Below are 13,126 nucleotides of genomic sequence, written 5' to 3' on the forward strand. Positions count from 1 at the left end.
GGAGCCCAGGACTGTGTACTTTTGCTAACTTATGGGATGTGATGTCAAGGAGGGAAGTGGCAAGATAATTCATTCATTCAGGGACAGTTTGTGACTGGTCAGTGGCACTTCTTGCCGAAAGGTATGCAAAGTACCCCCGAGTTGTTATATTACTACAGGTCACTGGCTGACTTTTGCCCTGACTGGTTTGTGGCACTGCCAGCAAAGTCAGTGTGACAGGTCCTCAACTGACAGGGTGAAATCACTAAGACTTCTCCTGGCTTTGGCAGAAGGCCTAACTTTAATGCCTGGTGTGTATATTACAAATTCAGCCTTTTACATGTCCGAGGGACCCTAAGAGCTGTGCTTCCCAAATGAGTATCTGTTAAGCAGCAAGAAAGAATTGCACAGGGAAGATGTGATTTTACTGATTTTTCTCTTCTTGCCCCCTGCCCCTGCTCCAGCCCAAATATCTGGTCCTGGACTCAGTAGGAGCCTTTGGGAAATCCATGTCAGGCCTCCTGCAAATGTGGTCTAAAGCTCTTGTGATGCTTCTCATTTCAGAGGCCTAAAGGAAAGTTGTGAGTGTGACTGCTTTATCTGCTCTAAATGTGTTTCTCCACTGAGAGTCAAGGGCTTCTTTGTCTAAACCCTGAGTGAAAGGGGCAAGGAGCCCTCACAACCTGTGTGGAGGGGTTTGCCCTGCTCCTGTGCAACAGAGGGGTCACCATGAAGAACTGTACTTGCTTTCTGTATGACTTGATTCATCTGCCTTCTGGGCTAACCCCTAGGTGGCCCAGACTCTGTATGGCCACCATGGCATCCTTTGCATTTCAATTTCAGGAAGTCATTGTAACTTAGTTCATGCTGATTTCATAACTCATAAGAAGTTCCTTTTTCATTGTAAATTTGCTGCAGTGTTTCCAGAAACCTCTGCTAGTGCAATCTCAGGGCACACAAGGTCATCATCTGTTGGCAGGGGCAGCCTCATGGGCGTGTGACTTGTGTAGTAGCAGAGTCTCATGCTCAAATGGGCCCTGAGCATGGAGTTAATACTGTGGTTGCCATCTTGAAATTCTTAATAGTTTTCTCTTTAAATTTGATTAGAATAAGAGAAGTCCAGTGAACAATGTAGTGTGCTCAGGGGCACATGATCCCACCTAGTGCCACCTCCTACCTCCCTGGGTGAGACCTTGGCACCAAAGAGGTTGAAGTTAGGTGCATACACCCTGCAGCATCTTGGGACGAGTCTTGGTGGCAGCTGTCACCATGCTGGAATGACAGCTCTATACTATGTTCAGTGAGTGACTAGATAGGCATAAGCCTATCCCCTACCCCTGAGTCAGGTACCTAGTACATCTGGTGCAGAGGTTGTGATACCCTTGGAGGGTCATCATCTCTCTGCCTCTGGTTGGGGCGCCCAGTCCCTGGAAAGAAGAAATACCTCACTAGACTTTCCTGCCTCTAGCTGGGTCACCGCATAGTCATCCAGCTGTGGCTGGAGGGAAAACTGGGCAGTTGGTGGTCACACGTGCACTTGCACACTTTGTCCCTGGGGCCCCCTATGCCTATGAATCTCTGCTCACTTTGCTTCACAGACAGAAATGACATAAATAACAAATAAAAAAATCATGACATGCACAACAATGTGAATGTACTTAATGCCACTGAACTCTACACTTACAATGGTTAAAACAGTAAATTTTGTATATATTTTCCCACAATAAAAATGTTTATATGGTAGTGAAAACACAAAAACAGGAAACATCACAACAGGTGGAGAGAGAGACCATGGAAGAAAGGAAAAGGCTTTATATTTAGTACTTTTAATGACACTGTTTTTCTGCTCTTTGAACAAGGAATCCCACATTTTCATTTTTCACCAAGCCCCCCAAATTATGTAGCCAAGCCTGCCTGTTGGCCACCTTGTAAAGCTACCCAGTTTTCCCCTTTGTAGAGGCCTGCCCTTGAACCCTGAAAGTCATGTTGCACTGAGCTGACTCTTACCTTTCCCTCTTCTTTCCCACACAGGTCTTCTGTTGGCTGTATGTCAGGCCCTGGAGAACACTACATCTGCCTTAAGTGGTGAGTCCTGTCTTCTTGTCCCCTTGGTGTGGGATGGTATGTGGGGGATGGAAAGGGAGCAGACCTTGGCTAGTTTGTGGAGCCTGAGCTCTGAGCTTCATCTGGGCTCCTGCCTGCTGAGTGCACAGCCCACTGTCCCCTGAGTGCTCTCTGCCTTCTGTCCCAGGGGCCAAGGTCGTGTTCTTGGGAGATCTTAACTGCAGGCCCCAGGGAGTTATTTCTCTGGCGAGTGAACGCTCAGGGCTCGCCCCTCCCATCTCTCTGTTCAGACTAGCAGTGTGGGTAAGGGTGCTGGAAAACAGAGCGTGCAGGACCAGAGAACTCAGAACTAGCTCACCAGTGATCTGTCTAAGGACCCAGGTTCCTTTTGTCTGCCTGTGGCTGGTGACCTTTGTTTAGTTATTTTCTGGTTTGTCTTTTGACATTTGTAGTAATATTTTCCTTATTTCATTTGAACAGATTGGAAAGTATGGGAAATGTAGGCAGCAAACCACTCCTGATCAGAGGGCTACAGGCCTGTCCCTGTTGCAATTGCACATTGCTTTTATCCTTTGTCCATGTGCGCTAATATTTTTATTCAATTAGTCACAGTGAGAAAACTATTTTGATTCCTGCTTTTTAAACTCGCGGTTTGGAGTTGTATGTTTTTCCATGTTGCTAGAATGTCTTCCATTATATACTTTTAAAATGTTATGATGTTCCATTAAAGTGGACATGTGTAATTAAATTAAGCATTTCCCATTGGATATTTATGTTGCTTTTAGTGTAAGTTATGATGCTGCATCTTTATGCCTAGAAGCTTTTTCCTTATTTTGGATATTTTCCTTAGGATAGATCTTTAGGAGCAAGAATAAATATATAAATGACCCTTGGTATGAATTGCCAAATAGCTTTCCAAGTGAACTTGAGCTCATTTTTACACCAACAATGCATGAGTCTGCCAGTTTCAGGGTTCCCTTGATGACATGGGATGTGCTCTCACCTGTTCCTGTGGTGGCCCCCTGATCTTTCTGTGTGTCCCTAGTGATTTCAGGGCAGCGTCAGTGTGTGTGTGTGTGTGTGTGTGTGTGTGTGTGTGTGTGTGTGTGTGGCTTATGTATGCATATACTCTCTAACCAACCACACACTGTCCTGGTACTTGACTCTTCTCTGCCAGACCTTTCCCTCCAAACACACTAGAAGTGATGCTGCTACTCCTGTTGGAGCTGTTATTCTTGATGCACTTGAACCCTTAACATATCCAAGCCACTTGGTGGTCCATAATGACACAGAAGAAAATACCTCTCTCCCTCTGGGTTATGCTTTATTGGGGTGAGGGGTGGAAGGGCATGCCCATCCCAAAGCAGTGCTTCTAGGGTCCAGGGTCTTAGCATTTCCTAAAGCACTTTCTTTTGCTTTTTAATTACCTCCCACATCACAAGGGGCTCAGATGTGGATATATGAGGAGGGGGATAGCTTAGTGATCCCCTGTACCGTTCTCAGATTTGTCCTGACCCCCTTCCGAGGATCCATTTACCCCCCAGGTGCATCTTCAGCCCCTCCTTGTCCTCACTGTAGGACCTGGTAAGTGAAGGTGTCACTTGCAGGCAAACAGGTGGCAATGGTGGTAAGTGTTGATGCTACCATCCATGGGGTGGGAGTAGTCCTGGTTATTTTACCCCTCCTTCCCATCGCCCTCCATTCATACAGACAAGAAAGGCCTAGTGGTGTTGGACCTGTGCCTGTTCCCTCAGGTATGGCTCCTATGTGGTCCTTTGGTGTTTCCCAGGCTCCCCGGGGTAAACATGGTAAGACCTGCTATTCAGAAATGACTGTCTTTGCTGCATTAGTGATAGTCTGTGTTTCATCTTTCCCTTCTGGACTTGCTTCTGTGAGAATGTCTCTGATATGAATGAGCAAGTCCCTGAGGTTTACTCTCCTCATTAGGATAAGTGTTCAGGAAACAGTTGCATTTGCTCTATTGCATATCACCTTGTAACAGACTGAGTGCCACCCTGTGGCCCAGTGTGGTAGGTGAGAGCAGGGGCAGTGCCACAACTTCTAATGTCCAGGGACTTTGAGGCCCTGGAGCTGTTGCTGGTCTGTGGAAAAGGGAGGTAGGCTGCCTGTCTGGCCTCTGCAATGACCTATATTTGATGGGTTACTGAGCTATGGGAATTGTGCCGCAAAAGGATGATGGACTAGCTCTTTCTAGTTTTACTTATTCTCTGCCCTGTCTTGTTAGACCCAGACATGAATCCAAATAGGGCTGGGCTAGGAGACAAGTCCATGTGAAGACCATGCCATAGGCACCCCTCCAAGGCCTACAGCTTTGAGACTGAATCAGGCTTTTTTGCTTAACAATCTCTTTCGTTAAGGTGACCTCCGTGTCTCCTGCAAGAGTCCTCAGACCTTTGTAGGCTTTAACCACCATCAGCCCCACTGTCTTCACCAGATATGGCTGATATCCTGTGGTGGGTGCTGCTCAAACTGGGAACCACACCTACCAATTATACTCACTACCCCAGCACCAGAGTGAGTGAGTGTGTGTGTGTGTGTGTGTGTGTGTGTGTGTCAGTCACTCTTGGCCAACTCAATAAGTAAAACTATTTGATAATTTACTAAGGAAATCTTCATATGTAGAAGAGAAATAGTAGCGAAATTCATCTCTATACACCAGTTTCAACAATGAGCGTCACTGCCATCTTTCCTTCACCTATTCTCCCACCTTTTTTGATTTTTCCCTTTGCTGGGCTATTTTAAAGCAAAGCTCATTGGTGAATATAGTATTACTTCTATCTAACAGATAAGGACTTTTAAGAACAAAACCATAGCCTATTAAACCACCAAAACAATAATGATTCTTTTGTGTTAGATCCTTAAATACGGAGGGTAGATGATGCTGCATTCAATTTTGTGACACTTCATTTCATTTGCATTTCTTATCTTGTTTTCATATTTTGCCTTTTACTTATATGACCTTTCAGGTGAACATGGTTTTTGTAAAATGTGCTCATTTGTATACTGCGTGGCTGACTTTCACATCTAAGTTCTTCCTAACCCCTTATGCTCTGGATGTCGGTGGGATCGTTTACTAAATCCCAGAACTATCCATTTGGGTGTGAAGATGGGTTATTTTAGGACAGAAGCTACAAGGGCTTTCTCCATGGTATAAATATACAGGTCTCTTCACTCTAAGAGGTGACAGAATGAGAAACAACGGTAGCTATAAGGAGGGTTTGGTACATAATGGTAGTGCTGGAGCAGGACTGCAGGCATACTCGGGATTAAGCTCGAACGTTTTGATGGAGCAGCATGAAGAGAAAATTGCACACTCTGTGTCAATCAAGGGTAATACCTGCGCTTGGAAGAATAGAGGCTGATCCCATGTGGCTTTCTTGTACCTTTTGAAAAAAACAAGTTCCGTGTTCTTGTTACTTGATAGTTAACCTTGGCCTGTCTTACTGAGGTTTCATTGGTTTCTTCCAGTCTTCCCCTCACTTAGATCCCGAGTGTGCAGAATAGATGATGCCAGAGGCATAGGAAACTGACATTATTGTCATTAGTGACTGCTTCTCAGACATCTACTCTGGATGGGACTTGGAAGGATGCGTGCCATAGGCTGGAGGTCAGCTATCCTGGGTGTTGGGACTTGGTAGTCCCTGGGCAAGTTATTCACCTGGTTCCTGTTTGGATCTTATTTTCCTCATCTGTTGAACCTGAATCAAGAATGGCCTGTAAGGTTTTTCACATGATCGCCCTGATGAATTGGTGGAGACTACTTGGAAAGCTTTGTTGAGAAGGATGATGAGGCTACCTTCAGGCTGTGAGGAAATGCAGTGTAATTAAGAGGCGAGGCCTGCCAGGGACCCGAGGTAGGGAAGTGGTAGCGTGACTGTCATGTAGTTAATTCTCTTGGAAACATGCTGTTTTATATTCCAGTTTTAACATTCTAGTTGCTGAGAGTATACAAAGAGGCAGTCCTCCATCCTTGTCATCAAGGAGCCACCATCCAGGTGAAAAGACAGCATGAGAACCCATGGGAGCCACATAATGACCTAAGGCTACTCAAGAGTGAAATCAGTAATCTGGGGGGATAGGACAAAAAAAAATTATCTGGTGGTTTTCAATTTGTAAAGCATACAGGGAAACATTAGCTGGAGGCAGGCTGAGGGTGATAGCATCTCATCTTAGAACATCTGTCACACCCTCCCCAGGAAGGAGTTATGACCTCTCTTCAAAAAGTACCTTTTACTGCCCCTTAAAAGGGACAGAATGCACCCAGTTAAGTTGCTGGGTGGCTCCTTGCTTAACCCTCCTAAATGTTGCACAGTTTCCAGGCTGCCCATCTGGTTCTCATGTTTTCGTGAGACTCCCTCTAATGACTGAGGGGTGTGGTGAGGGCCGTGCTCAGGCACCTGCGAGCCAGGCTCTGGGCTTCCCTCTGCTGTCTGCCTTGTACAATCACAGTAGTCAGGGTGGCTTTTTAAACCTTTGAACTACTGCTCCCTCCTCTAGCCTGTGTCTAATGACACCCACATGGAATTGGGGTGTGTTTGAAGGTTTGCTTAATTTAGTGTCAGAGGTGGTGATGCAAGAAGATGGAAAATTCACGGTGGTGTTGTTTATGGGGAAGGTCACCATGAGCAGCTTGCTTGAGGAGACGGTGGTCACATTTGGATGGGGACATTGGGTTTAGCCATATTGAGAGGGTAAGTTTGGGCTGGAGGTGCACAGAAGGAGGCCAAAGCAGATTATAAAAAAACGTCTTGGGAGGTGTTACTTGTTTGGAAAACAGGTAGAACATGGGTCAGCCGGCAAGCCAGGGATCTGTTTATTGCTCATCTTGCCAAACAAAAGCTTCTCAGAATGCAAACTGCTTCCCCATTCCATTATCTGGAGTTTTCCCATGTGGAGCTGCAGTCGTTCTAAAATTAGAAGGCTCACGTGTCCTACCCAGGTAGATCGCTCACTGTTCCAAATGTGTCTTTAGCCCAAGAGACTTGGTGTGTTTTGGTTGGGGGAGTGGGGGGGGGGGGAGTACATATACCCGTGTGTGCGGATTGCCAGGCTGGGAGGAGTGTGCTGCCTCTACTGTGGGAGAGGAGGAACTCTCTCCTTTCCGCCCTAGGATGTACCCTTGCCATCCAGCGTTTTGGTTCACCTTCCACTTTTTGCAAAGGAAACTGTGCTGGATCAGAAGGAAGGTGGCCCAGGGTGGTAGACAGGCCACGGGATCTGGAGGCCAGGATCGCAATTCTGACTCATTAGCTGTGTGACCTTAGTGGAGTGCTTTTAACCCTCCCCGAACCTCGGTTCTCCCATCAGTAAAATTAAGGAGTGGCAATAAGGCAGTGTCTTTTCACACTATGAGTCACGAAAACACGTTAGTGGGTCATGACCAACATTTCTTAATGAGATTAAATAGCTTAGAATAGAGACAGAATAGGACAGGTATTGTTTCGCGATACTCTTGTTTTTGTTACCAAAGGATGCATATATGGACATTCTGCATCATTTTGTTTGTAAGAGCTATACCCTTTATAATTTCTAGATTTTATCTCTTTAATGAAAGAACTTAAACACTGGCAGAGTAAGTGCCATAAATCCTTCTAGATCTGTATATTTTCACACGTACACACACACCCCGCCACATAGAAACACCCCTCGTCTCTTATAGTTCTTATTCATTCCCAATTTAACAGCAGTTCTTTTAATCTACTCATCTTTACCAGCAAGCCTTCCCAAACACTGAACTTATAATAGAAACAACAGCTTCTTTCCTTGTGCATAGACATTTCATTAGTTTATGTAACAAGTAATTAAGTTATGTAAATACAATAATGAGTGCAACTGACATAAACAGGCTTGGGAACACAGATGTCCTCTTGGTGAATATACAGCTTAACTGGTAAAAATAGACATGGGCTAGGAAACTAGAGGAGCCAGCTACCTAAGCTTTTGTGTGCTGAGGCTCGGGATGATTTTGCAAAGAACCAGAGAGGATGGGGCGTGTAAAGCAGGGCTTGGTTTAAGCGGAGCTCAGCAAGGAGAGCAGCCACTGGCTGTGAAAGAAGCAAGGCAAGGACACAACTCAGTATGTTTTAACACCTAGGCCTGTGGGTGCCTTAGTGTTCTCCCACCTTTTAGTTTTTGACATTTATTTAGCGCACATTAATTAAGTACTACCTCCTACCAGGCATTGTGCTAGGCCCTGGAGATACACATAAGAATTAAACATGAACCCTGCCATCACAGGGCTTATAGCATCCAATAGATCCTGTTGCTAATTTTTAAATATCAAAGTAAATCATAAACATAGACAAAGTCCTGATCTACCAAGATAGATTTGAATCAAAGTAAATCATAAACATAGACAAAGTCCTGATCTACCAAGATGGATTTCTTTGAAGAAAATACCTGCTTCTACTATAGTCAGACTTCCCATTTTTAACTGACATGCCAAACATTATACTTTAAATTCTCTTTTTTACATTGCATCTTGCTCAGTGTGGCCCATGGTGCTGGGCTGGTTTTCCATCTGATCCGTCACTCTTCTAGGCTGCAGTTGTCCATCTGTGAAGTTGGCAAAGAGAGTATCTTTGCCAGGAACCTTGTATTGCAAGAGCAGAGCCCCAAAACACACATCGGCCTAAAAGGGGGTTGATTTTAAGGAGTCAGCCCTCGGAGAATCCATGGCAATGCTGAGCAGCCTGGCCACAGGGAGGGCGGAGCTAGGGTGACCAGTCAGGTCTTGGCTGCAGCAAGATCTCTCTGCAGCAAGATTTACTCTGCACCTACTGTACAGGTAATACCAACTCATTTCATTTTTGTGCCTCTTAGCTCAGAGTCACAAGAGAGAGTCGGATTGGTTTGTCTTCCTTGGTTAAGTGGCCACCCAGCAACCGTGGCAGGGTTGGGAGGAGAAGGCTGCAGGGTAATAGGTACCAAGGTGTAACAGAGGCTTTGGGCAAGGCATAGCCCCTTATTAGACCTGGAGGAGGCAAAGGCTAGCATCTCTAATCCAGACTGATTCTCTGAATTATTCATTCAATCATATACTTAACGAGCACTTACTATGTACCAGGCCCTGATCACAACAGATACAGGGCCTATTCTTAAGGACTTCTACTCTCGTAGGAAAGGCAGACATAATATTATATTTTAATATCTCAAATCAGCATATTTTTGAGATTGTCAGTACTGAATGCTAATGTGAATTAGCTGAGATGGCTACATGTATCGCTAATGGGTGCAGATATTGTTTTCTGGGAAAACAGAGAAGAGTATAGCCCAGAAATCTGCACTCTTAGTCCTCAGCCACGTTTTGCTAAGGCCAATGGGAAGATGCTGAGAGGTGCCGTCCTTGTAGGCTTAGGTGCCTTTCCCTGAAGTAGCAGCGCCTCTCAACCCCGGAGCTCCTGCTCCTCCTGCACCTCAGCTGGACAGTGCTGGTTTCTGGGAGTCTGAAATGTTTGCGTTCCAGCACTGACTTTTTAACGTTCACCTAGGAGCTTGGTAAAGAGAATCACAAAGTTAGGAACGTGGTCCATCACCTTAAAGCATCCTTTTACCTGATAGCTTTGCTCTGATGAAATGTGGCTTTGGGGTAAGGTACCAGCTTTGTTATTTGAGAGCCTGAGCCAAGTTGGAGGAAAGGCCTGAAGTACCTGTTATTTACCTAATGAAGGGACCTTTAGCTATTTTAATCCAGTCAGGTTCGGGTGTCCTCCTTCTCAGGCTCAGCAACTGTCTGATTTATGGATTTATTCTGAGTCTCTTAGCTTTCCTATCCTGAAAGTTATGGCCCAACTCCCCTATCAGAATGTGTAATGGAAGGTGACTTCACACATCTGGCCATTTTATTACCAGGTTTCATTGACTAAAATATTCCCTAAATACCAAAACACGCTAGTGCTAAACAAGGGCGGAAACGGATGAGATGAAACAGACTGAAGGGCCTCCGTGCCACTCCCAGGCCAGGCCAGGCAGCCCCGGGGTTCAGAAGAACACTTTTTCTTCCAGTTGTCACTTAGCGACCTGGCTAGGAATCTTTTTGTCTGAGTCTTTTTTCATGCTGACTTTTGGGGGCTTGAGATATTGTGACATCTCTATCTGCCTTACACAGCAGGTCCAGAAAGGTATTTTTGGAATCTTAAAGTGAAAAGGTTAGATCTTCAATAAAATCTGCCACAGATGGTGTTCCGAGGCGTGACGAATGGGAATATGATCATGAATCACGTAACAGTTCATGGAGCTGCTATAAAATTCTGGGTCTAGCAGGCGTTTCATTTGATATCCTGTTGAGTAAATGCAGCTCAGCACAGTGAAAGGCTCTAGAAACCTAGATTCACATCTAATCAAATGATAACCAGATTATAGAGGTTACTGGAGGCAGTTTCCCAAGGATTTAACCCTAGGCTGGTACTTCTCAACCTTTTTCAGAGTAAAGACCAAATTTGAACATCAGTAGTGTTTGAGGTCACACAGATAGTATTGTACTTTTAGTATTAAGTTAAATTAAATTGCTATACAAAAGCTGCTATGAGAACTCAGTAATGCTTAAAAATAAATTTGTATTTTATTGATTGCAAGAGAATCTGCATAGTAGATGTATGAACTAACATTTATAAAGCTCTCACTTTGTGCTGGGTTCTGTTCTATATATCCTCATTTAATTTCTATAACTAAGAAAGTATTATTATTAACCCCATTTTGCAGTTGACAAAACTGAAGCACAGAGAAGTTAAGTAACGTGTGGCAGAGCTGGGGTTTGAACCCAGGTAACTGCAGAGACCTAAGCACTTCACCTCTGTGCTTTCATACAGATGCACACAGAGACACGCATATATTTCATTCCGACCACAGATATTGTGTGAGGGGAGATTTACAAACACCTTGCATTAAGTTCTGTGATTCTCCTTTTTCCCCTTCCATAAGACAGATTGGGAATTACACTTTCTTGGGTTTTTAGTCCTCCCTGCCACTAAAAATTAGACATACATTTTAAAGCCAAGTATGGGCATGTGTGTGTACATGTGCACATGTGAGCATTCCTGTGTATGCATGTGTGCATATATAATCTTTCATTTATTTTTATGTTCTTAATATGAAACTGTGGACTCTTCCTTTATACATTTATTCTTCCATCCAACAAAGACTCACTCCGTTCCTGTGATGTGCTGAATACCAGGGGTACAGCCAAGACATCGTTCCTGCCTTGGAGATTCTCACCATCTCAGGGCGGACCTGTCTGGCTCACAAATAATCACACTCTTGTGTGGCAGGGCTGCTGTCAGCGGCTGCACAGGTGCCGTGGAGAGGGGCAGGGAACCCAGATTGGTTCTTTGAGGGGCACCATAGAAGGCTTCTTAGATGAAGGGACTGCTGAACTGAGTTTTGGAGGTGGAGATGAAGTTAAGCAGGCCGACTCTGCGGGAGAGGATGTGCCTGTAGGGGTGGAGGGGTGAGCCTGGGAGAAAGCAGCAGCCAGCTGAGGAACCCTGTGCATAGGCTCTGTTCTCAAGTGTACATGTTACTATTATTGTAAAAACTTGGCCTGAATCTAGTCCCTGATACGTGCTTTCTAAATATATATATATATATATATATATATATATATATATATATATATATATATATATATATATATATATATATATATCTCCCATAGATTTCTGCAAAATAGCTGTTAACTAGGCTTATGAAGCACAGAGGATTAAACCTATAGGGAGGGCTTCAAGTCACAAAATTGATGAGGATAATCCCACAGCCCTCCCACTCTTTGGCTTTATTATGTGCAGTGTTCCCCGTTTGCAAGCTGCTTAGGGTGTCTATCCAGTGGGGGTGGTTTCTAGGTTAGAAAATCTCACGTTATTCTCAGAGCTATGCTTTACTTGATTTCAGCAGCTCATTAGCAGGTGAGGGAATTGTGCCTTTTTTATCTATTTAAAATTAGCTTGATGGAAAGGTGCCTAAAAATAAAAATCATTAGACTCTGATAGCTTAGTGGTTACAATAGAGTCTAGAGCCAGATGGCCTGGGTTCAAGTCTGGACTGTCGTCCTGGGTGGGTTGCTTAAGCACTCTGCCTCGGTTTCCTCATCTATATAAAGTAGAGATAACAGAGCATGCCTCGTAGGGCCATTCTGAGGATTAAACAAGATGACATATGTAAAGTGCTGGAATCAGGTGCATAGTAAGTTCTATTTGTTACATACATGTTTTCATTTAGATTTACAAAGAGAGAGAAAGCAGTACTATACATGTAAGAAATACTATCTGAAATACCAAGATGGCCTGAGCCAATGGGTAGCAAGGATGTGATTGGAATTTTAAGGAAAAAAAGGTTGTGACAGAGTAAGCACAGGGGTGGGCATGTCCTTGAAACTTACAGAACGGGTCAGAGGAAGCCCACTCCTCCTGTTGGGAAGTGGTGTTGTGAAATGTGCCATTCAAGTAGATGCCCAACTGGAGATTTTCTTTGAGAATTACTGTACCCTAAGCAGAGGAAACACAGTCTGGCCCTTGGGTGATGGTTATGGGAGATGTGGACTGTTGTGCTCTATTCTGAGCAATGAGACTAAGGAGGAACAAGAGCAACTGGGGGGAAACACCGAGTGAAAGGCTGAAGGCCGAAGGCCAGTTGGGCCCCGGAGGGCAGACAAGGAAAAGGGAGGTCTGTGCCCAGGGCTCAGCACGTGTCACAGAGCACACAGTAAAAACGACTTGGTCACTTGCTTGAAGAATTCATATCCCTACTTGCTACATGGTTGTTTAAAAAGGATTGCTCCTCCCTTGTGTGAAGGGTTTGGAGAGGGATTGGTGGTCACATGTGGGGACTGTTTATAGCAATCTATGTGAGAAGAGTTCACTCCTGATTCTCTTTTCGATTCAAATGAGTTAAGAATCTAAGTGGAAGCACAGTTTAGAAATATATAAAGATGGGGAAATAATTAGATAGTTAAACAAAGAGTATTCCTAATTAAGAAACTATTGAAATTAAATGGCTCCTAGGATTAACCATCAGGTGACAACATGGGAAAAAATTCCATTTTTTCTAAAAGAGAAAAATGGAAAAAAAA

The 13,126-nt window shown here is 44.3% G+C and overlaps 1 protein-coding gene across 1 annotated transcript in view; it reads left to right on the top strand.

The window, feature by feature from the left end:
• TGFA (transforming growth factor alpha) overlaps nt 1-13,126 on the top strand; it is a 102,976-nt gene that overhangs the window by 37,709 nt on the left and 52,141 nt on the right. The window contains exon 2 of the mRNA XM_066378041.1: nt 2,011-2,064. Within this exon, the coding sequence (XP_066234138.1) occupies nt 2,011-2,064 (54 nt within the window). The remainder of the gene's footprint in view (nt 1-2,010; nt 2,065-13,126) is intronic.

Source organism: Saccopteryx leptura, chromosome 3, assembly GCF_036850995.1.
Source record: "Saccopteryx leptura isolate mSacLep1 chromosome 3, mSacLep1_pri_phased_curated, whole genome shotgun sequence".
Lineage (NCBI taxonomy): Eukaryota > Metazoa > Chordata > Mammalia > Chiroptera > Emballonuridae > Saccopteryx > Saccopteryx leptura.